At 42.1% G+C, this 25,572-nt stretch overlaps 1 protein-coding gene across 4 annotated transcripts; it reads left to right on the top strand.

Moving 5' to 3' along the window:
• Positions 1–444: 444 nt before the first annotated feature.
• On the top strand, positions 445–20,634 carry mgmt (O-6-methylguanine-DNA methyltransferase). 4 transcript variants are annotated; one of them, XM_069692813.1, is made up of 5 exons: positions 445–517; positions 3,021–3,169; positions 12,032–12,192; positions 16,765–16,904; positions 19,809–20,634. In XM_069692813.1, the coding sequence occupies exons 2-5, from the start codon at positions 3,033–3,035 to the stop codon at positions 19,935–19,937; spliced, it is 567 nt and encodes a 188-aa protein (XP_069548914.1). In that variant the 5' UTR covers positions 445–517; positions 3,021–3,032; the 3' UTR covers positions 19,938–20,634. The 4 variants fall into 4 exon arrangements, with proteins under 4 accessions (XP_069548914.1, XP_069548915.1, XP_069548912.1 ...); XM_069692814.1 differs by having other exon boundaries at positions 460–517; positions 3,024–3,169; XM_069692811.1 differs by having other exon boundaries at positions 460–541.
• The last annotated feature ends 4,938 nt before the right edge of the window (positions 20,635–25,572 follow it).

Raw genomic sequence — 25,572 nt, 5'->3', positions numbered from 1 at the left:
ATTGCCCCATGTGTTGCTTATAATAACATGCTGACTTTATTAGTTGGTAATACATTAGATGTTATTGGTTGTTGCAGTCACATAGGTGTTTCACAAACATTATGCCTAGGACCCTAAAGACCTCACTGAGAAGCTGTCACTGGAAATCCAGAACCTGATAAATGTCCCAGCTATGAATGGGAAGATAACAGTGTTTGAAATTAATGCTCAAAATACGCATTATCATATTTTTTTTTTCCTTCTGTAAAAATATAAAGTAAATCAAATATCTAATTCACTATCATTACTAGTCTTCGTTGTACATGGGACCCCCTGAAGGACCCCAAATCCCAACCTAAGACCTATTAGACCTGGCAGGGGGAGGAGAGGAGACTTTCAACCGGCCAATTACAGAGCGAGAGCGGACTTTTGCCTCTCGTGATTGGCCGGCTCGACCACGCTGCCTGAAGAAACAGGAAGAGTCCTTCTGTGACATTTGTTTTGCAGCGGGAAGAGGAAAGAGCTTCGCACAGACAAAGTACGGATGCAAACGGCTTCATTTGTAAGCTCCAGGGCTAATTTATGTTGTTAAATTTTCTCGAACAATGCTGGGCACAATGCGGAGCTCAGAAAGTATCCGTACACTGACGCTACCGAGAGCAATCTTTTGAAATTAGTGTAGGCCTTTAGATACGCAGCCCGGATGTCTTTCTACGTTTTTTTGTGCACATTTAATATGATAGGTGTTTTGTTTTTTTGTTGTGAACCAGGTTTAAGATACATACTCACTTCATGTGTTGCAGAAGGTCTTCGTCTGCGATTCGGCGTGAATTTCCTCAATCCAAAATGGTACACGAAAGAACACATGTTGCATTTTCACACCTGCGCAGTCACTGCGCGCTTTCTACCCAATTAATCACGCAGGTTTGACCAGAAACTACTCGGATGAGAAACGAGTCAAATGATTGACGAGCGTGAGGAAGCTGCCAGTGGTTTTTTAACAACACAAGCTGCTTATTGTTTGTTGTCCCTCACCGTGAAGAGCTGAGTAAACATCCAAACATTCAAGCAGATCACTTAGACCAGTCTACTGCACCGAAAACGGCACAGAACAAACACGATAACATTATTTTTAATCAGCGCACACTATTAGCCAAGGCCATTATTGCCAAAGTCCATTATTCCATCTATGAGTCTATTACCAGCTTGCTAAATGGCAGACAGTGTGTGTGCAGCGCTTATCCAAAGTGCACTGTACCATTGTTTGGCTCAGAAATTTCTCGCCTTTATTGTCAGTTCAGGCAAACCCCTGATGAATACAGTGAGAGCTGCAAGAGTAGAAACAAGAAAGTTGAAGCAGACGCATTTGTGATCACATACCATGACAGATGTGGTGGTGTGCGTGTGTGAAAGGGGGGAGGGGAGGAGTGAGGAGGGGGTAAGGGGTAATCTAAAAATAAAAGATAGCCAGTCCTGAATTAAAAGTAAAGTTTGCGCTGAGCAGCGAAGCGTTTCTATTTATTTGTTATTTGTTTGTTTGTTTGTTTTAGGGCTGCAGCTTTAGGTTATTTTTACTATTATGGATGGGTATATAAAATGTCAGGAAATAGTCTAAAATATCCATCAAGATTTTTCTGAAGGTCAAAGTGTCGTCCTCCATTTAATTCTACTGTCCGACTAACTGTTCACTGCTCCCCTAAATTTAGTTTACCATCACGAGACAAAGAAAAGCAGAAAATACTCACGTTTGAGAGGCTGAAACCAGGCATTGTTTAGTATTTTTCCTGGAATAAAATTACAACTATTAATTGATTATCACAGTAGTTGCAAGATGAAAAGATCATCAATTGTCTCTCTTGTTTGTCTGTTGTTGCTTGAATACATTACTTGTTCACAAAACTGCATGTAGTAAGTGTTAAAAGTTTTGCTGTTGACTTGTTAATAATTGTAGGATCCACTAATAAACAAATATTTCTATTTAGATTTTAATTGATAGTGTAGCAGAGGAAAACTCCATCAGAAAGTACATAGTGACCTACCACAATTCATTAAGCAGTCTCTTTTGTAAGCAAAGCCTCCAGTACAACTTTTTTAATTTGAGAATTTGCTGCTCTTCTCGGATTGCCTTTATTTAATTGTTTTTGAAAATGTCACCCTTGAACACTTCGGTGGACATTTATCCTTTTTCTGTTGATTTGTCTTCTGTAGAGTCAAATTACTGATTGAAAAATTCATCGGCATAAAAATGAAATTATTGCTAATGCAAATAGTAAGTTTCAGCACAAGCCACAATTAAGGTAAAAACATATGAGTTACAAATTTATGAGTGGATTATTTTAGAAAGAAAAAAGAGGGATTGTATTTGTACCCTTTTACACTTTTCAGATCAAGGTTCCATGAAGGAAAGGTTTCCTTGGTTGAAACTCTTACAATCAATGTGACCTTTATTTATTATAACCCCCATCTCTCAAAAACTCACATATAACATAGTCAATCATCTCTCCTTCCCTCAAAGTAAAAATAAAAAAGGAACTGCTGTCTGGTTATTGCCAGTATCCATCTCAGTCGTCAGAAAAGCTGCACGTTTTTGCTGTTGTTAAGGGCTGGAAACCAGAATCCCATCGGAGTTGCACCCTAAGGAACAAATTTAATGCTAGAAAAACATCCCGGCCATCAACCAAAAATGACGGATTGAAAATAATGTCGAGCTATCTTGGGAATCCCCCACCAGACAAGGGAACAGACTGCATTGTTTTTCTCATTTATGTGATATATAGAACAGAAAGAGGGGAAAAAATGGGCGATTTATTGGTTAGATAGGCGTATACTTTTCAATGCACAAAAGAAATATTGGATAGTAATGTGGGGATCAAGTCACATCATGACATTGTTTGGAGGCTAGGTGTTCAAATATGTAAGTCATCTTCCGTTGGTGGCCTGCTAGGTTTTCAATAGATCATTCAATGCAAATGTGTGTGGGAAATTGTGAAAGTTGCCACATGAATATGTCAATGAATGCAGTGTAATTTGTACTTCCTCAGCAGGGCAGCAAGATGAAGAAGCAGAGGGAGAGCCAGTGCACTCAGAAGACCATCTCATTGCTGAGCCCCCTGGGGACGATCCAAGTCAGTGGATGTGAGAATGGTGTGCACACCATCCAGATCCTAATGGATGTCGCACCTGCTGAAAGGTACTGTACAACAGCCGGGCTGGTGACGTGATAAACAAAGGTGTGAAATTTACAGGCAGACAGAATCCACTCCTGTGATGGAGTGCCACCATTCCTCATTGGAAGCAGGGCATTTTTGTAGATCCCACAAGAAATATCCTGGAGAAAGTTGGGCAAATATGAGCAGGCACTAGAAATATGAGGGGCACTAGAATACAGTTGGGCTCGAAATTAGATTTCTGATGGCATGTGGTTGTGATTCTTCCTGCAGTATATTTGAAATTTCAGAAAAATAACTTGTTTATTACCCACAGGGGAGTTGATTAGGACTGATGTCTGTGGGGTCAGCAAAGGCCACTGGGAGCATGGGCTGTTCTCTCCTGTTTATTTATGTTTCCTTCAAGTTGCATGCGGTAGCTTTGAGTGTCAAGTGACATTCAGAAATGTAATATGTGATTGCATTTTGGGGCCTACCCATCCCTCAAAATTGTAAGGATATTGACAGTCTTACTGAAGCGATTGAAACTGATTAAAGTCAGCGTTAATAAGTACTTATTCCATATTTTTACAGGTTCACATCCTACATCTCAGATTAGTTTTGATTAGATTGAAATTAAATATCCATGTATCGCAGATTCGCATTTGATGAACTTGAATGGTTTGGGAAATTAAACCTTTTCCAAATGCACCCGGATAGGAAGTTATCCTTTTGAAAATGTATGTTCAGATTCTAATTTATGGAAACCCATTAATGACCTTGTATATTATACCTCAACATGTGTTTCTTCCTCGACTGTCTGCTATTTCCTCAAATTCATCAAGCAGTAAAAACATTCCACTTGTTGTTAATGAGTTGAAGGGAGAAAATTAATAATATGGAATTTTGATTATGGAAGATGTCCTGTAACCATGCGCAAGCACCTTTCTCCGTCTCTTTGTGAACAGGGTTTAATTTGTGTGTTCGGGTTCAGTAGGAATATGCAAATGAATTTAATGATTCGCATCACTAGATCATTTCTCAGTTTAATATCATTTGCTATGTCGGTCATAAGTGAAGCTTTGATCACATCACTGTCTGTATGTTCTCAAAGGTATGAGCAAGAAATCATTAGGAAAAATGTTTAGATTTGATCACGACCAGTTGAATATGTTGTTATCGTCATAGGAACGGGGGAGCCGGAGCCACCTCAGATATATGGAGTAACGCAATGTAAACAGGCATTAAGGGAGGCGAGATAAAGTGACAAAATACAGGCTTATCTTTGCAACCGGCTTTACATGTAGATCTCACAAAAGCCTGCCTGTAGCAGTAATAGTTCAGATCAGCCATTTCCATTGATTTATTTATGACATACTAAACAAGGCTCTTTCCAGCTTTGGATGTGTTGTGGTACAGGCTTAGAAAGTCAGTGTGATAAATGATGTCTAAGAGCGTATTTTGGATAAGGGAAATAGATAACGTCCATGCATAACATAGAGGCAGACCTGCAGCCGATATTTGTGAGCGAGCCAGAGCTGTGAGAGCTTATATGAACGTGTTTGCTCTCTGTGCTCTTCACATTCACTATTGGTTGGTGTTGAACAGCTGGAGCAGCAGCAAAAGCATTTGTGGCATTGATAGATAGTTATTGATAAATGCCATTATAGCTACATAAACGCCGTTGAAGTATTGCTTACACACCATGACCGTCAGCTCTTTCTAATAGAAACGTCTCAAGCCCCTTTTGCTTCCTAACTGATCTTAGGAACATTTCCTGAAATCAACCTCCTCTGCCAGTCTAACGACAGCCCTGAAGGCACCATCAGATGAACAAATTCATTACATCTCAACAACCCCTGTTGGGGCCCTACACACCAGCCTCCCTGTTAACCAGTTTTTTTTTTTTGTGTGTTTTTTTTCCCCTTTAGTTTTTAGCATGGCCTCAACGTTCGCAGAAAAATGATACGCATTTTGTTTACAGGAGATTACTATTATCTGAAATATGATGCTTCTTGCCTCTTTCACACAGAGCACAGACACATAATACAGAGGAAATCATAGAGCACTTTTTTATTAGGGTGAAAAATGAAAAAAGGACTGGACTCCTGCCCCGAGACATTTTGTGAGCATATTATTTTACAATGCTTTGATCAATTTGTCTGTCAAGCTGGCTGAGATGTGGGGGAGCAGGAAAAAAGCAATTTAGCTTGTGAGGTCCTCAATAGAAATGTACTACAGGAGCCTGTGTATGACATGTTGCATTAGAACCTGAGCAGCCTTTATTGCTTGATAATGTCGCGAGGCAATGCTGATATCCATCACCCTTAAACAGCCAGTATGATGTGTTTTTATGAAAAGAAAAAAAAAAAAAACAATGCATGAAGCATTTCTTGGAAAATAATTGATTTAATTCTGAGCTCAGGGATTTCGACTTTTAACAACAAAAAAAATATTGTGTCGGAAAAAACAGACACAAAATGTGCTAGAAGCTAAAAATTGCTATGAACAAGCTCGTTTTGCATATGCTCCTATAGAAAATTGTAATTAATTTTACACGGATAAACATTCTGTCTCATTTGCATATAGATATAAACAATATATTTGTGCATCTGAATTCCCAGCACACTTGGGTCACGTGATCAGCCTAAAATCCTAAGTGGCTAAGACCAAAAATTATCATTATATTTCACAGGCCATAAATCCCCCTTTTTTTCTCTGACACAAAGCCTTATAAATCTGTGTCTGATTTTTCACATTGCACATTGTTTTTAGTTAATGATTTTCATCTGTTTGTTGTTGCTGTGATAGCGGGGAAATGTACCATATGCTCCGGCAAAAGACAAATGATTAGCAAATGAAATTCTGGACAGCTGTCTGACTGAAAGCGTTTGGTTGATAGCATTCTGCTACCATAATTAGCTTAAGCTTTGGGTTAATTAACTTTCTACCTGGATATGCATAATAATAGCATTCTGCAGAAAGCCAAGGAGCTTCCAGTATATCAGCAGCAAAGCCTGGCTTTTTATTTTGTATTTCGGCAGCATATTTCAATTTCAAGAGGCGATTTAGCTCGGGAGCATCGTCAAATATTGTAGATTTTACTCCCCAAGCCAGATAATTCTGAAACAATAGGGGTGTATTATGTGGCAGAAATGCCATTTCTGAATGTAATTAAAGCGGATGAAAGCAATCACCAATTTTTAAACGCTTTTGTCTAGCATGAGGCCTACTTGTAAAAAAATACCCATCAAGAGGAGAAAAGAGGCAAGAGAACCCCCAAGTCCTTATATAAGAGGCCTTTGAGACTGAAGTGAAGTACAACAGTAATTAGTCTTTTGTATGAATTTGCCGGCCATGGTCATGATTAGTTAAGCATATGAGAGGACTGCAGGACTGCACTGCTCTTAAGGAGGAGGGTGTTAAAGTCTATTTATCACCAGTTATCCTCACAGCTTTCCATTATCACTGACAACACTGGATGGGGCCTGAGAACAGCCTAATTGTTCTGAGGTGGAGTGTTTTTGTGTCAAACCCGTCACTCGAGTCACATTGGCATTCATAAGCAGCCAGACATTTTCCATCTATCTAGCCCTAATACCCAAGCTGTCACAACAGCTTTTACACACTACCAAGTAGTGTGAAATATCTGAGGTGATGCATTTATCGTTTTTCTCACACTCGTGTAGTGTTGTGAATCAATGTCCTGGTTCACACTGAATAGCAGTATGGTAAATGTGTTCCCTGTTTGGGGCCTGTTTACATGATGTGCTCAAACACCGGGAAACGCAACAACAACTTGTTTTCCGCACTGTAATGTCTCTCCTATCTTTCCGTCTTTCTCTCCTCTTCCCGTGTCTATTATATTTAGTCTAACATATTTTAAGCAATTAAAATATTTTTTCCAGATATATATAGACAGAGCTGTTGTTGTTGTTGTTGTTGTTGTTTTTTTTATATAAACTGCTTACATTTGTAACTAAAATGCTTTGTCATACAAACAGTGATCTGCTGAGATATTGAATGAAATCATCAATAAAGCAGGCGGGAGACTTTTTGACGTAGTCCCTTTAGAAACAGTATGAATAATTCATTGTGTAATGATATTCAGATGATTTTTGTTCTATTTTTTACTGCGGCCTTAGAATATTGTTTTGCATGTTGTGAAGTGCAGTACTCAGCTGCGTATTCATTAAGGTGCTGCTCCCACTGGCCCTTGGACCCATCTGTGCTCTATGTTTATGCCGGCGTCTCCTGGGACCGTCCCAATCAGGCTGCATGTGCCATTTCCTGTGTAAACCAACACCTGTGTAACACACTACCTGTAAACCGCCCCACGCAGGCAGACGAGACACTGACATTCACTCAGAGTAAAATCTGCAAATGTTGTGGTTTCTAAAGCAGAACCTCCAGGGTGAGGTTGGGAGCCGAGCGAGAGTTACGGCTCACTGTAGAGATGCAGCTAAAAGCAGCTCCTGCAGTATTTTTCTTTTCTTTTTTTTCTTCTCTCCCCCCCCCCACCCCCCCTCTTTGCCTGCTGTCGACCGGGAAGTTTTTCCAGCGTGAGGGTTGTGCTAGTTTGTTTTAGAACTTGATTGGATTCTATATCTGCAACATGCAGAAGTGTACAGTGTGTGACATACTAAGGCAATATGCAGAGAGATGATTCTGCTCTGACATCTTGGAGAGGAGTACGAGTCAATTATGCCCAAGTGTTGTTCTTGCTTATCTTCCTGCGGCACCAAACAAGGATTTAGTCAAGGATTTAGGGGTGAGGGGGCGGTGGTGGGGATCATGGTAAGCGGTTCACAACAAAACACTCAAAACTCTTGGGAGCGGGCACTGATTTAAAAATAAATTACAGAAGACGAAGCGCTAACACTCAAGGGCCCTCAGCAGTGCTGGCGTACACAGGTGAAGATTAGCCTCCTCGCTAATCAGAGGAACAAGGCAGTAATTTGCTCTGAACACAGACAGTAATTAGGACTTGGTGACACTGGATTCCCATAATGCCTTTGTGCTTGACGTGGTCAAATTTTGACAGAGGCTATCCATGCAGGGTCACTGTCCCCCCAGTCTCTCGGCCCTCTTCAGTGGAGGCTCTAAAAGGTCCCTGCAGTTACAGGGGATCCCTAATGTACTTTATGCCTCCCTCACTGGCTCCTTACCATTCGGGTAATTGGAATCTCTTACTGTGGCACTTGAGAATAGAGGCTAAAAATGCTATTTGAAACTGCTCAGTAGTCTGTTGTAGATAAACATTGCTGCGTTGGGGTGTGGATACACTACATAATAGAGTAAGAGTTAAGGCTCTGGTAATACATGCCTTCACTGACTCCTGTGGCTAGCCAGTTGGGAGAAGACCTAATTGTTGTGTGCTTTGTTGCCTACTCTGCAGTATTTTACCATCACCTTTATGTATTGGATTGAGTGTTGCGGCCTCTTCGGTGGACATTCGCTAATAAGAGTTGCTGGATATCTGGAGAGTAGTTTATCCGGCCCAGTTGTTTTTATTTTGAGACGGCGGAGCACAAAATGTGCACCCCGGAAAAGAATAGGAAGCATTTCCTCACAGCTTACCACTCCAAAAGCTCTCCACTTTAGTGCTGCAGTAGCTAGATAGGCATCTGAATGATCTTCAAATGGTTGAACGAGCTGCATTGAGCAAGTGGCTTACAATTGTATCACAGCCTTTGGCTCAGAGACCATCAGGATCTTGACATTCATAGAGACATGCTGTATTTTTTTCCCTTTTTAGACAGTCATTTTAGGCTTTTTTCATGCTCTCTTGAGTCTTTGACGTCTCTGAGTTAAGTATCTGCAGCTATAAGGCTGAGGAAAATATTGGACTGCTCTTGGCCTTTTCTATTTCATCCTCTGACCCGCCATGTTACCCATGATCGGTGAAGGAGAACTCTGGCAGCCTGTGTCAAAAGTGACAGCCGATCGAGTCAGGATGAGCGCCATCACGCTTCACAGGATGGAGGCATGAGTTCTGAGTTTTTCCCCCTTTTTGTGCACTATACCATTACACCCTTCGCCAGATTCCTTTCAATTAGATCCCATGGTTAACCTGTTTCATTCTTACGTCTGCAGCTGATAGAAAAAGTCTTGCTGAAGTCTTGTGCAACCAGAGATACCAAATATGTGAAAGGAAATTGACAAATTTAATGTCAGCTATTTTTTTTTCTTTTTTCTTTTGTCTCTTTTGATTGTTTCTTCCACGATGAATGAAATAACCTTCAACATTATATAAATGCTCAATTCATTCTTTATATTAGAGCTGGAGAATAGGTAGAACTCCAAATGACTCCCACTTTACGCAACAATGATTTATGGTAATTGGAAATTGATTGTGACAGGAGCACAATATTAGAAAATTTCTCAAATCACAATCTTCTATCAAGGGAAATATTCTTTTTAGTGCAGCAGATCCTTGGTTAGTTTGGAATTAGTTTCTTATTTCCTTACCTGTGATGAAATAGTAAGTGACTGAAGGACACTGGAAAAATATGATTTATGGAGTCAAAAGATATTAAAATAACAAATCGTCTTTAACCTAATTTGAATTGTTTATTCAAACTTGAACACACTCAGTTATTGAAATCCTCTTTATGATCACTCCTAATTATAATTCTTGGTTTCCATACAGAGGATGGCAGTTACTTTAGGACAATATAGAGATCGCTCCTCCTTTGAGGGCGTCTTTGTAATTAGTCCAACATTTATTACACATCTCTCATCTCACATTTGAAGGGCACAGTGTCTAATGTGCCAGTCTGGACTCTGCGAGGAACATGATGCTGCTTGATTTCTGATTCACTGAAGCGACTGGAAGTGTTGCCAGCGCAGGAGCTACATCTCCACTGCCCACATGCTCTTTAAAAACAATCCCCCATTGCACCTAGAGGTGACAGACTTCAGCTCGACTGATGTTGTTCCCCCTTTTATTTATTTATTTCGCCGTTGTTTACCAGCCATAACATGTACTGCATTGCATTAACTTTTACTACTGTCAATGTTGTATCACTCAAAACACCTTGAAAGCGGGCGCATCCATAAGCTAAGGGGAAAGGGGGAAATTAGCCACGGTGACAAGTCTGAAGTGTGAGCTTGAGGTCAAAGGTGCTGAGCCTTAAGCAAAGGTGCACTAGCCTTTGTCCAGTAGATTGTAAGGGCCTGCGGGTCCAACAGGAACATTTCCACACACAATATCCCCGAGCTGTCAGTGTGCAGCGGCTGGAACATCCTCTCAGAGAGAAAGAAGGGGTGTGGAGGGGTAGAGGAGGTGGTGGTGGTGGTGGTGGTGGGAGGATGCGTGCTAGGGGTGGAGGGCAAGGGGGGGGAGGGTTGGAGGAGGAGGGGGGTGTAGCGAGGGAACAGTGGCCTGAAGATCGTTGCTGCTGGAAAGAGAGGGGGGGGGGGGGTGTCGGGGTGTAGGTGGTGGGGAGCCAAAAGAGCTGGAGAGGGAGGATAGAGAAATAGAGAGGGGGGGAAATGAGGAGGGAGAGCTGGGGGAGGAAGGGGGTGGGGAGGGGGGGGGGGACAGAAAGGAGAGACAATGACAAGTAGGGGCTGGCTGGGCACTCACCCATGCCGACAGAGATTGCCATGAGCCATGGCCATTGTTTGAGCGGGTCTCAGCACAGAACCCGCTGGTGGGTTTCCGAGTTTTTCGCCACTCAACTATAAACTGCTGTGTGGTTTATTTAGAAATGAGAGTATTTACACCTTTTACTGTATTTACACCCACTGTTAAACGGCACCCAGGAGGTTTTCATCACACAGCCGCAAACTAGCAGGCAGAGCGGTTCTCTGAAAACTGACCCGCTCAGTCATAACACTCCAGTAAACCTCAGCTTCACATGTCCAATATAAAACGTTGCTCAAACTGTGACCTGCAGAAGTGTAAAAACACTTTAGGGCCGCGTTGTTACGGGAGGCAGGAGAGAGACGGTCTGTGTGTTTAACAAAGTAAATGTCTATTATTAATACCATACAGGATAAGCCAATTTTGAAAAAGGGGCACTTAAATGGTGATATTATTTATTTATAAGTCCTGTACACCAGTTAATGGAATTGGCGGCCTGCTTTAGATCCACAACACAGCTTGAGGTCCACTTTGGAGTAATGCACATGCTAAGAGAGGACCTTCCCAGTAGGGTCTTTAAGTGTCAAATATGGGTCAGTCTGCTAGCATTGACCTGGGGGGTGGTCAGCAGCAGAGAGAAATTCAGCTGTTAAGTGATGCCAACTCAACCAACGGCAAATTCCTCCAAGCATCTACTCATGCTAAGATGCACGTCCAAGTGCAGCGCTTTGCTGGCCAGAACTGCTCTGGCCAAAAAAAAAAAAAAAATCCATTTATTCTTGTCATGAACTATAAACTAGACCCAAGCAGAGTTGAAACTGTTGTTAACGCTGTGCTCTTAACTTTTCTTCTGACTACTTTTGAGAACTCCTTTTTTTTTTTTTTTTGCTGTTAAGCTCTGCTTCCTTAAAGTTGTTTGAAATAAACTGTTAGCGCTGTTCCTCATGACCTGACAGTGTTTTCTTTCATACTCCATCTTGCCGCACTTCATGTAAATGTATATCTACTGTAACAAACTTCTGGATCTCCATCTTGCTTTTCCCTTTTGCTTCACTCTGTCTCTCGCAGCTCTGATGTTTTGCACCAGCCGAGTTACAGGAGCCTCGGCGAAGTGCATAACTTTAGATTTTAAACACGTCTTGATTAGCAACTTTAGTTTCACTCGGCAAATGATGTCATCTCGCATCTGTGTCACTCGTGGCATGTTATTACACTCTTGTGACATATTTTAGCACTGTTCAACCAAGAACTGGGTATTATGATTGCTCCTCTGATCCCCACCTCACCTCCCCATCCGGCCTTATATCCCTCACAGGAGCGGCGAGGCCCCCTTGAGCTGTGTGGTCAACGATAGCCCGGCAGAAACGAGCCCCGAGTTGCAGCGCTGCGTCGAATGGCTCCAGGCGTACTTCAGCGAGCCGCAGACCGCTGGGAGTCTCCCGCTCCCTGCCTTTCACCACCCCGCCCTGCAAGGAGGTCTGTCATGGATAAATATTTGCAGAGCCATGACTGGGATCAGGCTTTCACTCTTAATTGTCAGTTACATCACTTACACTCACTGGCTCACTGTGTTATAATGAAGTATTTTATGGCTGAGAGAGAGAGGGAGAAAGTGAGAGCGGAAGAGAAGTGAGTGAGTGGGTGAGCGACGGAGAGAGAACAGAACACAGAGCTGTAACTTGGTTCAGTAATCTGTGGCAGCTCTTACCACGCGTGTTAGTCTTGGCAAGCTTTTCCATAATTCTTGGCACATTCTTTGAAACTGATCGAATTCCACTCTTGACATTTTCAGACAGGAAGCTTTTTTTTTTTTTTTTTTTTTTTTTTTTTTTAATGAGAACATGTGAATGGTGGTAAAGTTTGAATGAGCTTATTGTTGGCTTGACCAGTCACCTAGGGCGAGTAAAATGAAAGCACCCCAAAAATGGACAATTAGTGTCTTTTCAACCGGTCGCTGTGGCTGCAGAATGAGTGATTGAGGATGCTGAGGAGGGGGGGAAAAAAACAACGAGAAATTAATTATTCTCGTGGTGTTTTGGTTTCGAGGAAACAAACAATACTGTAGCATGTCAACTAATTTTTGGAAATCATAGATTCGTGCCGTTTTCTTTGTCACACCGCGACGCTCTTTGCATTTTAACTTAAAGATTTTCAGAAGCGCTCATTTAGACCCAGAAGCACACCTACACAGAAAAGAAGAAAAAAAAACTCTTAATATATGCATTTAACAATTGTGCCTCTCTTCCCCTTCAATCAGGCCTTAGTTGCTCTCTAATTTCATGCAGATCTGCAGTGCTTGAGTGATGGCATTTTCAATGAGCAGGTACTCCATCGAGACCCTGTATACAGCTATGAGTCCCACGCTCCCGCAAAGGCAATGCAGAAATACATCAGGACCAATTACGATATCAACTTTCAGTGTGATTCCCTTCGCCACCAAGTGCTTGTGTACCAGCCCCAGGCTCTTTCAAATCGCATCTCATCTGAAGTCTTTGGGGTTTTAATTAAATTTCAGGATAGATGGAATTCTTCATTAGTACCTGATCTGAATAGGTGATTGTGCTATGTTCCACCTCTCTCCCTCGCCTGTTGTTTTGGGGCTCCGTAAATACAGGGTTTAGGCTTAGATTGCTCTCAATAGTCAGAACCATAGGCCATGCCAGTATAAAAATGTTAAATGTGAGCATCAAGAGTATTTGTCTTTTGAGGGAGGAAAATAGAAGGTCTCTCTCTCTCTCTCTCTCTCTCTCTCTCTCTTTTTTTTTTTTTTTTTTTTTTTTTGCTTGTTGATTCACAAATACTAAAGATTAGTTTTCGCCTTGCTGCTTCTGTACAAATGCCTTCTCGATCGAGTCGTGCAGCCGCTGTCTATCTGGGAAAAAAAATACAAGTTTAATCAGGTCATTACAATCTGTGACAACCAACTTTTGTTTGCTCAGTTATCTTGTGGGAGAACCTGAACGCGACAGCGCTCTCGCAGCACTTGTCATGTAATATTGAGTTGTGACCTTCACTTGAAGTGTTGCCATGTTTATTTACACATTTCTGACAAAACAAGCCACTTTTCATATTAACTGTCACAATATACCTGTGAAACAGGGGGGACATGAAAGGAGACGCGAGGTGCAGTTTTCTATACTGTCTGACTGATTGTCATGCTCAACATCACACTTAAGTTTGGTCGACGGGGGTAAAGGAATGGTGAGTGCATGCCTGTGTTATGCTCAGTTAGCTTGTCTTTGTGTGTGTGTGCGCGCGTGTGTGTGTGTGTGTGTGTGTGTGTGTGTGTGTGTGTGTGTGTGTGTGTGTGTGTGTGTGTGTGTGTGTGTGCGCGTTTGCGTGTGCGTTTGCGTGTGCGTTTGCGTGTGCGTGCACTCCCGCTCGCTCCCTCAAAAAAAACCACAGACACCGACGTGGGTTCTTAAAACGATGCATATTCTTATCTCATTAATTATACATCCATATGTAACAGACGAGAGGATCTTAGTCTCGGTAAGCGGCACAGGGAATGTGCAGGGAGGGGGCCAGGCGAAGGGGGGAAGGGCGCTCTTCAAAGCCCAAATGACTGTGTTCCTGCAGGAGCCTGAACCTCCCCCTGTGCACAGCGCAGGGCGAGATGAGACACTCACCAGGACTCGCCCGTGTGATGTGGAGAGGAATTAGGGAAATGAACGTTTTCAGAATATCGAATAATCAGAGAATCATCAGCACCCCGTCAGCCTTCAAAAGTATGGATCCCTCAAGACTCAAGAGACACTTTGACTGGGAGTCAAAGTCTTCCCTCCCATTAGACACAAAGGATAATGAGGTAGCTGCATTTCCACTATTGTCTTTTTATTCTCACAACCATGTACAAGGTGCCTGTCAGCTGGAAGTCATCTCTCCAAATCTATCATTAGCAGCGCTGATGGAATTCCGTTTTATTGTTTTCTTTTTCTTTTTTTCCTTTTTTTTTTTTTTTTGGGGGGGGGGGCTTTCAAATCTCTCACACAAAATTATGAGCAAATCAATCATATATGTCAATATCCTCATAATCACTAGACCTGTTCGATTTTACTGTGGGTCAATCTATCTCTGCCTCTGCAGCAGCCCTATCACCTGGCCCGATGCTAGGTAATGACCTGTGACATAATTATGGGATGCCTGTAAACATGTAAGTGGTTCCCCTCAACTTTTATTTAAACAATTGACATCAGTGCACCCCGATCTAAAGAGGGTCCTGACCCCAGACACACCGTATTAGGCTCTTTATGAAGTAAGGGGCTGTGGGACCGCTCTCCAAATCATTGCTGGTCACCTCGAGTGACCCACATGAAGTCTCTGTCACTAACACTGATGAGGGCAAAGTTCTTTAACCTCTGTACCGGCGCGGGGAAGCACAGACACTTGTTTTTGTCCACAACTGTTGGAGATGTGAAAGCTTCCAGGAGAAACAGCTGCTCGGGATTTGCAAAAGGTGTAAACAGCGCCATAGCTTGTTGCTCGGTCTGTTTGCAGGCAAAAGTGCTCGGCAGCGTCTGCCGGTGTGACGCTGACTCCGGTTGTTTGTCAATAACGTTTGCATCAACAGGGATTTGTCATAGCCGTAGTCTGGGCAAGTTGTCATCTACCCACCAGTGACAAAGCGATATCAATATGTACCATTCACATCATGTGGCCAAATCCGAGCTTTATGAGGGAGAGTAATGCATAAAAGAAATTTCAGGGGTGTATCTTACCTCCTCATAACATTAAGTCTGTCTGCGTAAGAGCCCGTCATCTCGTTGACAGCGTGATTATTACCTGAAAAATTATTAAACAGTACCTACGGGCCTTGTTCAAGACAAAGAACTCACATGGGTGCGCATCAATCAAATGTATCCCCTTTAGGTTTTACACTTATTCCCCCCAGTTTAGGCAAATTGCCTTGTTCGCGTGGCTTTGTGTAGCAGAGAGTGACTATAAGGTAGCGAGGGAGCCTGGGGAGCAAAGGATGTTCACTCTGTAGAAGAGAGACAGGGGTGTGACATGTTTTCACACAATGCCAATTTAGAGGGATTTCACATAGATCACTTGTCATGTGCTCTCTTAGACCATATAAATGAGAGAGAATGGGAGATCACTAATTGAATTTTCATGACTGAGTACATGTATATACTAGAAGAATTGCACCCCCTCTTGATAACGAGACTATTGTTCCCCATCTTGTTCTCAGTGTAAAAAAAAAAAAAAAAAAAAAAAGAAGTGTTTTTCACTTGCTACACAAACTCAGTGCTTCAATGTCTCAAGGTTTCGGGATGCTTCAAATACTTTTTTCCCCTTTTCTGTAGCAATCAGAACTAGACAAACATGCCTTTCAGTCACTGCATGGTAATCCAGAAAAAAAAGATAATGCTACTGCTAAAGTGCTAATGAAATCAAAGCCGTTAATGTGGTCGGTTAAGCTGCGGATGATTTGAAGAATTCCGCCATTTAAGTGAAGATGATATAATGAATCTACTCTGAATAGAAAGCAATTAAAAGGACAAATTGGTCTGATTAACCTCAAAGTCATCCCACTGCCACAAATGGTGTGCAACATTCAAATTATTATTATTAAAAATCTGGAGCAGATTTGCAGTCTTTTTGGCCTCTCTTAATCCTTTTAAATGAAGGAGCGAACTTTTTTAATTTTAGCTGTGACCTTTCAAAGCATAACCTAGATTTTTCTGCCATAGGAATAATTTTCTCACGTCAGCTGCTCTAGCATGTTAATACTAGTTCTAAGGTCAAATGGAGGGACTTCTATGTATTTAGTTGTTTAATGAGTATTGTGAAGAAAAAGGAGGGAATCATACAGAGCCAGGAAGGGCATTAAACTGTCTATTATTAAGTGGATTAAAAAAAAATGTCTCAAACTTTTGATTTTATTTCGGCACACCACATCATGTTCAAAGGAGTGTAATCCATGTTCAAAGTGTCGTCCTGTCATCAGCCTCTCAGTCGGCTGTCTGAGTTTGATTGATTAAATGAGGAACTCTCTATTTCTGTGTTCTCCTCTTCCTCTCTGTCCTCTGCTGTGTGACGAAGATGCGTTCACCAGCCGCGTGCTGCAGGTACTTCTGAGGGATGTGAAGTTTGGGATGACGGTCTCGTACAAACGCCTCGCCGAGATGGCGGGAAACCCCAGAGCGGTGCGGGCGGTGGGAGGGGCCATGAGGAGGAACCCGGTGAGTGTGTCTGACAGTGATTGACAGGCTTCTGTCTTAGTTACTTTATTTAGTCAGACAGGGAAAGTAATTGTTTTTATAGGGAAGCTGCTTATAGTCCAAAGTTAATTAGTGTTTTGTTTTTTTTTTTTCTTTTTTAAAGGGAATAAATATGGAGTTTGATAAGTCGTTCGGGATACACCATTACGTCACTTATGGTGTTAAATATAGACATGTAATAATTACTTGATCAGTTGTGTGACAGGAAATTAATCTGCAACTATTGTAATAATCTATTACTGATTCCAGTCACTTGGTTTTGGACTATTGATCGGGGGGGAAAAACAACATTTGAAAATATCACCTCAGACTCTGGGAGATGGTGATGGACATTTTTCTTTAATCGAGAAATTAATCATGAAATTAATTGCTAATAAAATGTATCATTAGGTAGTAATTGCTAGTAAAATTAAGTAAATGTAATGTGGATTATGAGAAACAAGCATAGACAAGGTGCATTAGATTTAAAGGTCTAAATCACTCTACAGCTGCAGTTGTCTGTAAGAGTGAATGAATAAAAAAAAATACGAATTATTTTACACAGTACATATGATGTGTAATTCTTAGTGTGGGTGCGTTTAAACATTTATGATCAAATATTTTAAAGTGAGCATGTTTTGTACAATTTTCAGCCCATTTCTTTTGTTTCATTTTCTTAAAGAGGCACTACCTACAGAAAGCTGGTTTGTGGGATTCTCAAATAAAATGGATTTAAAAAAAAAAAAAAGTTTTCCCCCGTGCAGGATATGTAATTTAATCTGTAGGTGTGTATGAATATGAGCGATGGCCAAACAAACGCCTCCCTCTGAGAGCGGCTGAGGAGTAAAAGTCTACCTACAGCACAATTTTAAGCCCACACCTTTTGTTCCCGTCCTCTCAAGTCTTTACTGTAGGTGTTCGCTGCAAATCTCTGATTCTTGTAGGAAACCTGGCCCGCATCATTTTGCCCATGAATCCACTGTGTACAAAATGGAGGGCTAGAGGGCAAGTGGTGTGTCTTCTTTTGATCAAACCCTTTGATCAAAGCCTGTTTAACTCTGCCCATGTAGTGCTGTGGGCACCACCGGTGTGCTCTGTGAGGCAGAGAACACTTCTTGTACAGAAATGCAGCCAGCAAGACGCTCTCCCTCATATGTGCTGTGAAGTAGCTTGTGTACATCCTCATCTTAGCGCTGCGCTTTTCCTCTCATGTTGCTTTTGTGATAGAAGGAGGGAAGAAGTCATTTATATAGAGAGCAATCAATTAATGAGCACAAATAAACCTAAGACGAGCTTTTAACACAATGCGCCAGATTCTTTATATACTTAATGCACTACATTAGCCAATGGCGTTGCTGCTGGATGGCTGTATAATACCTCTCAGTCTCGTGTTTTACAGACATTTCTTTCCTTTCGTCAGGGAGGCTGGGAGCCTGAGCCCTCAGCTCCTGATTCAGATCCAGAGTCAGATTGTCAGTGTCAATTACTTGTCAGTTGCACCGCTCCACTTGGGCTTCAGCTGTGAAAAGCTCAGTGTGCTCAATCGATCCTCGCCTCTCTGTGGCACTTCTTCTTCACCAGGATTTGAGTATTGATAAGCCTGGTGTAGTGCTCTTTTCCCCCCCAAGTGAAGAGGCAGATCCGAAGGCCTTGAGGGTACCCTGCTCTCCCTCCAAACCCGGGGAACAGTATTGATCAGAGTACTCGAGCAGTATTTCTCTGTCTGCAAGGTTAATCTGGGGCTCGGAAAGTTTTATTGCTGTTGATATGGGAGCGGGCTTAATGATGGATTTGAACTGAAACACACTGCATGTCCAACTTTCATATAAAAGGCTGGAGGTGCGACCGTCAAGTCGGGGTAACTCGGTTAAATTGGAGAAACATAGGCACAGTGCAGCAGTGGTTGTGATGTTTTTCTGTTTACTATAACAGAACAAAATGAGGGCAGCATTGAAAATATTTTAAAAGAAATAATTGCTGTGATTCACTCCAACCGTTGCCACTCTTCTTGTTCTGAATTCACAATGATCGAAGTGTTTTAGGCTTGCTTGTTTAATCTTTCTCCAGCCATTTAGTTTACAAAGAACTCGGGACCCCCCTGGCAGTCGTCTGCAACAAGAGTAAACGCTCCACCGACTTCCTCTTTTTAATGATCACAGGGTTATCAGATCTTAATGTTGACACCCTCTCGATTGAATATTCATCCTGCTGGTATTTTTGCCCATTAATTTTTGATTGCTTCTTTGCTTTTCACTATTAAAGAGTAAAAAACATTTATACCCAAAGACTGAGCCATCACCCTGAATGTGGATTTATGCAGGATCAAACCAGACACTTCTGGTGTGGCACTTTGTTTTCATGCAGTGCATGAATATAAAAAGTGCCAAAAAACAAAAGTGCAGTTCACATTTTCTGCACGTTGGTTACTTTTAAGTCACATCGTTTATGTAGTAAATCAGAGATTCTTTCATACATAATACATATTTAGTATCAACACCTCCCAACTACTGTGCTGCTGTGACAGTAAATGTCAACCTGAGAATAACAAAGCAGTAAAGCTCTAATTTGTATTTATGTTTTCATACAACTATTAGTTGTTGTTTTTTTGTTGTTTTTTATCAGAGCTTAGTGGGAATTTATATTTTTAAAGACTAAAACTTCCAGACTGAAAATGTGCTACTTTCAACCTTCTTACTGAATTTATAAATTGAACTATACAATGACTTTTTTTTTCTTTAAGAAATAATAAGAATAAGAAGCAAACATTTTTAAAGTTGGTATGTTTGCATGTAAATATGTTGCATAATATTTGTAAAAAAAAAAAAAAAAAATGTCACATGTTTATTTTCTCGGAGTTGAATTCCTCTCTGCGTCTGTCTGTGCCAGGTTCCTCTCCTCGTTCCCTGTCACCGAGTCGTTTCTAGCTCTGGACAGAGTGGGCCGTACATGAGCGGCAAGGGCGACCATCTCAAACAATGGCTGCTCACCCATGAGAGGCAGAGAGGGGAAGGCTAAAGCATGACAGAGCCCAACTGTCCTTCATCCAGTACACACACACACACACACACACACACACACTCACGCACACGCACACACATACACAAGGCTGTTTTTTGTTTTTTTTCTTCTTCTTTTTCTAAGAACACAAAACAGGGCCATAAAGTTTAGCGTGCTTGGCACACACTGTGGAACAACTGGAGTTACTTGTAAATATTCAGTTTATACTCCTTTTTAAAAAAAAAAAAAATCTAAGAATAGAGATGCTGCATAGTTAATGTGATACAGAGTTGTTGCAGAATTAGAATGTACAAAAATAACTTAAACAGAGAACAGTAGGAATTACAAACATATGCTCCCGTGGGTCTCCGTTGCGTTTGCCAGATAGTGCTGGAATGGTTTTTCTAAAGAATTATTATTCCCTTAAAAATATGTCTCTTGCATTGTTGTTGTTGTTGTTTTTTTCCTAAGCAGAATTAGTCTTTGTACCTCTCGTTGGTTTTTTAATTTCCTGCCAAGTGAATGCTTTGTTCAACATCCAGTGATAAAGGCTCTGAATTTTACGGCTACAAAGCTTTGTAGTGAAGCATTTGTTTTGTCTTCATTTAGATCTCATTGTTTGCTCCTGCCTTATAATCCACCTCAAGTGGAGATGTCTTATGCATTATATACTGTACTTTTAATACATTTGACATGTTTAAATAAATACATCTCAAAATGACAAATCCTACCTTTTCATCAGTTTAATTGTATTTAATTTAAAAAATGATTTCATGCAGCATTCACTCAGTTCAACTCATTATTAATTATGCTGTATGTCTCTCTCCTTGCTGCAGCTCTGTATGTCAGAGCTCCTTCTTTTATTTCTGAGTGGTGTTTTCCATTAGAGGGCAGTACAGAACGGGAAACAGAAATCAACATTTCAACCTTGAATTCATCCTGCACATTTAATCTGTAATTTAAATGTTTATATGTTATTTTATTTTCATCACAGGCCCGTTTAATCCCTTTGGGATAAATTATTATTTCTTAAACAGATCGTATGGAGAGGGCAGCAGGGCTGGTGGGTGTTTAGAAAAATCCGGTGCTTTAATGGAGCGTGTCCTGTATTTTTCTGTTCTACATTTCCTCGCAATGATGGGAGGACACTTTAGTCTATTTTCCCCCCCTAAATTCTTGATTCTCCTCACTGTCTCGAGCAGCTCCAGAGTGACCCTTACTTTCCCATAGTTATTCCTCCTCTGTTCAGCCCAGGTAGCCTAATAATCCACCCTCCAAAAATAACCTCGGCTCTAACCTTTGCAGAACCAATTCAAGTGGCCCGTTCGCTGAATACATTTGAACTTCGCTGCATTTTTGAATTTCTTATCCGATCAGCTCCGTGTGGCTGTCTTGCCGTGCTGCTGGACTCACTTACTCTGCCATTGGAGCACCATCGCAGCGTAAATGTTGAGGCAGCAGACAGGCAGATGAAGAATGAGACTCAGTCTGTGGTTTCACAGAGGGCTAATGATGCCTGTGGTGACTACAGGCTACAGTCAGCCCCCTAACGAAGGGAGCTGTGACACAGCCACAAGGGGTCCCATTTAAGCCAGGCGCACTCTGAAGTGCACTGTAAGCACCCTCCTTTTTCGCTTGTGGCTAAGTAAATTCTATGGAATGCTATGAATTTAGCAACCAGAGATACTGATGTCTGTACAGTTCTGCGGTTGATGTTAAAAAACAAGTCCGGCATCAAAGCTTCAGACATGCTGCCAGTAATTGGCCGTGTAATTTGCGTAGGTACCGGAGGAGTCTCTTCAGAAGAATTAACACCTTTTATTTTCTTCACTTTTACATTTTCGTGGTGCGTCTTTATTTATCTGTCTTAGCAGCAAGCGTTATTGTTATGTCTGTATTATTTTGTTGTTGTATTTTCACCATGCGAACCACTTCCATATCACGCTGGCTCAGAGATAAAAAGGAATTAGATTAAAAGTGGCTGAGACGATCTCATCATCCGCACTGTTAATCTCTGTGAAACCTTTAATTTTGGCCTAATATCTGCCTCCATTCCAAAGCGCGAGAGAGAGAGCGAGAGAGCGAGAGTACACCAGTGCATGAGCGTGCGTGCGTATGTGTGTGCGTGAGCATGTGGCCATGCATGTTGGTGTGTGCACATGTGTATGTCCATATGTGTGTGGGTGAAGTGGATGATATTGAGTCTGACTTCATAAATCACCCAGACACTGATAAACTCCCCATGCACCCACACACCGCTAATGGGCAACCCTTAAGGAGTGTGAGTGTCTCGTGCGGCGTTTGATTCAACATTTATTAACCCCCTCACACACACACACTCTCTCTCAGATACGACACACACTCATTTGAGTCCCAGAAAGAGCGAGGATACGGTTGGTGGCATCCGTAGCGTTAGTGCGGGGTTTTGACCTGGCCGGGCTGTATTAATCATGGCCGATGGTAGTAAGATACATTTTAGCTTATACAGCCGCAACAACAACAACAGCCTCTGCATTTCCTAACATTAGTTTCCTTCTCATAACTTATATCCTGTCTCCAACTCCCCACTTCCCATCTCATATCCTGGCAACCGCTCCTCATTATAGAACAATTTTCTGCCCCCACATCAAATATAAACACACTCTGTGCCTCCATCTCCTTCTCTTCATACATGTCGGCTCATAATTCTAATGTTATCACGACCTGCACCCCTCGGAACGAGTCGCAAGCTTAGTGGGGACCCTGCAGAAGTTAATCCCGCAGCCACATCAGTGATTCATAAATAGCTGCTTTTATTCCTCCAAAGAAGTTTTGCAGGGCTTTTAAATAAGAGTAAAACTTTTTGGAGCATAATAACTGAGCTGCAAGCAGCGGACTGTTGCCGGGAAGCCAGAGGAGTATCCGGCATGCAGATAGGCAATGTCCAAGAGTCAGTCAGACAGATAGTCACAGGGATAGATAGCTGGATAGACAGACATTAGACTGGGGCTTGGCTGCGCTATCAGGTTTCCTCCCCCTCTGTCTGTCTGCCGGGACAGCCTGGCCTCGGAGGCCCTGACACCGAGGCACCACGCAGCCAGCCACGACAGCTGCCACAGCAGCATCTAATACCAACACACTCCATGCCACGCCACAACTACAAAGAGAAATATCATTTCAAACACGGCATACTTTGATGCTCTTATAATGATCTTTGTGTTTTGAGAGAGAAAGCAGGAGGACAGAGGATTCGTATGGTGCCGCTTCTTCTTTTTTTATTTTTTATTTTTTTTTTACTTTTGTTTCTTTAGAACAAAGAAACTCCCCCCGACATGAGCGAGTTTAGTGGTGAGGCTGGAGATATGAGATAGAGCAGGATTAAATGAGCGAGCAAAAGTAACCCTGAGAGGTATCGGCAATGCGAGTGTGTGTGCATTAGTAACCTTGTTTCAGCGTGTCATTGTAACCTCGTGAACTCAAGTGTTGGTCTGGGGCTCTCTAATTAGGAACGGCTGATGAACAGCCATACATTACGTGAGAGCGAGTGCCTGCGAGTGCGTATCCCTGCATGTATCAATCTGTGACTATGCAGCGTGGTTGTCAGCGTGGTAAGGAGAGTGTCTCAGCCTGGAGAAAGTGCAGGTCTAGCCTTGGTCATGTTGACGGAGGGGGCGGCACTTCAGAGGCTCCAGGACCCCATGGCACCAGTCTCCCCAGTCCCCCAGACAGACTGGGAGCATCTGGGCTCTGTCAGCGCCTCTGGCCCCTGCAGACTGCGATCTATATGACGGGGGAGAGGAGTGCATTGGATCAGGGAGAGGGAAAATATGAGCCAGATTCCTCAGCCTTGTGCAAAATACATGCTTTGGTCGTTAGCATGTAACATGTTTGTGTGTGTGTGTGTGTGTGTGTGTGTGTGTGTGTGTGTGTGTGTGTGTGTGTGTGTGTGTGTGTGTGTGTGTGTGTGTGTGTGTGTGTGTGTGTGTGGCTGCATTAAGGCCTAATAACAGGTCAACGTGATTAATTTTGTACGATGTGAGATGGGGGTTATTGATTAGCAACTAATGCCGGAAAAGTCCTTTTTATAAACGATCCAATTAAGTATTAATTAAAAGTGTGCTGCTAAAAATATGCAAAGCCCGTTCTGAGCGAAAACATCAAGACGAGACTGATAGATATCATTCCAGAGTTTCCTTAAGAAAGTCAGAAATGATTTGATCAAGTGGATATGGCTCCTAAGCACCGCCACATGAAAACTGATACACACACTTGCCAAGACTAATTAATCCATACACTAAATTAGGAATATAAATTGTGGTCCCAATTTAACAAGGTCAGTTTTAACTTCTCCCTTTACACTTTATTTAACTGTGTAGAAAAGAAAAAAAAAAAAAAAGAAAAAGAAAAGAATCCCTATCAATGTGATTCGCTTATTATGATTGACGATTGATGATTAAGTCCTCCAGCTGACACACACCACCAAAGCCGGTGAGTTGGAATTGGATGTGACACATACACAGTTCTGCGTGTTAGGTAATTCGTTGACGAGGGGCCAAATTCATTTATGGAACAGCGGTATTGGCAGGCGTGGACACTCTCTGCAAAAACAACGATAATCACAGAGGTTTGGCGCGGCGTGACAAGGACTCTTCAGGGAAAGGCCCTTACACGCTGCTTTGTTGGCCGTTCCTCCCTAAGATGGAGGGAAACATCCGCCACTGTTCTTAAGATGAGAGTCGCTCCGAGCAGGAAGAGAGAGGTAGATGCAAGGTGTGGATGGTGTATTGAAAGGCTCGATTAGTATTTCTCACGTTGGAATAGCTCGCTTCCTAAAATATGTGGAATCTGTGGAATTTTATAAACATACATTTCGCTTCACTTATATAGCTTCTTTGGGGGAGAAGCTATAAGAGATTTTATGAGATTTTTTTTTGTGTGTCTTTTTTTTTTTTTTTTAGAATTGATGAAATAAAAGCTCTGATAAATTCTCTGTAATGAAACATGAGGGGGACCCTGTCTCAAGCCATTTAATCTCTTTTCGCATTCTCCATTTTTTCTGCTAATGAGCCTTATTGACAATCAAACAGAAGCTGTCATCCCCCAGGATGCAACACTCCCAGCCCCTGCGTGTTTGTCATAGTGTCCTGGCAATCAGAGCCGCCTGCAAGACCAGGCTGGCAGTTAGTGGTTCTCACAGCAGCGCTGCCTGAAAATGGCACACTTCCTGTAGAGTTGCAGCTGCCACCTCTGCTACTTCCATTACTTTCTATAGCATGCAGATGTTGTATCAACATTCCCTGCCAAGGGGACTGCAATAACTGCGAGATTCATGCCATGTTTCAGAGGAACGTCAATTTCTCAAGTGGCACAATTAAAGAGGGAAATACAGTACCAGGTTTTTCACAGGCGCTGAAATCGGAAAAGGGCTTTTTCACTTTTTTTCCAAAGGGGGGCTGTTTCATAAGGGTTCAGAAATCCACCCGATTTTTACTGCCCTTTTCCTGAGTGGAGCTGTTCTGTGAGCCTTTGTGCGGCAGACCTGTTGTGACCCACAGCGGATATGGAAATGGGGCTAAGGTTTTATGGGCCAAACGGATTGGACACAGTCAAGCTCAGGGGGCATGAATATTGGATGTTATTTCTGCTCCCTTTTTATGTAATCCATTGCCAATAC

Source organism: Brachyistius frenatus, unplaced genomic scaffold (genome assembly GCF_029030835.1).
Source record: "Brachyistius frenatus isolate BFR_SWC_R1_liver_20210118 unplaced genomic scaffold, ASM2903083v1 Contig_13, whole genome shotgun sequence".
In the NCBI taxonomy this organism is placed as follows: Eukaryota; Metazoa; Chordata; class Actinopteri; family Embiotocidae; genus Brachyistius; species Brachyistius frenatus.
This window is presented reverse-complemented; position numbering and strand designations above follow the sequence as displayed.

Excerpts from the sequence above, each read along its gene's own strand:
- mgmt (XM_069692811.1), top strand. Across the intron at positions 12,193-16,764 it reads CCACCCCGCCCTGCAAGGAG|ATGCGTTCACCAGCCGCGTG; the intron begins GTCTGTCATGGA and ends TGTGTGACGAAG. Across the intron at positions 16,905-19,808 it reads GGGCCATGAGGAGGAACCCG|GTTCCTCTCCTCGTTCCCTG; the intron begins GTGAGTGTGTCT and ends TGTCTGTGCCAG.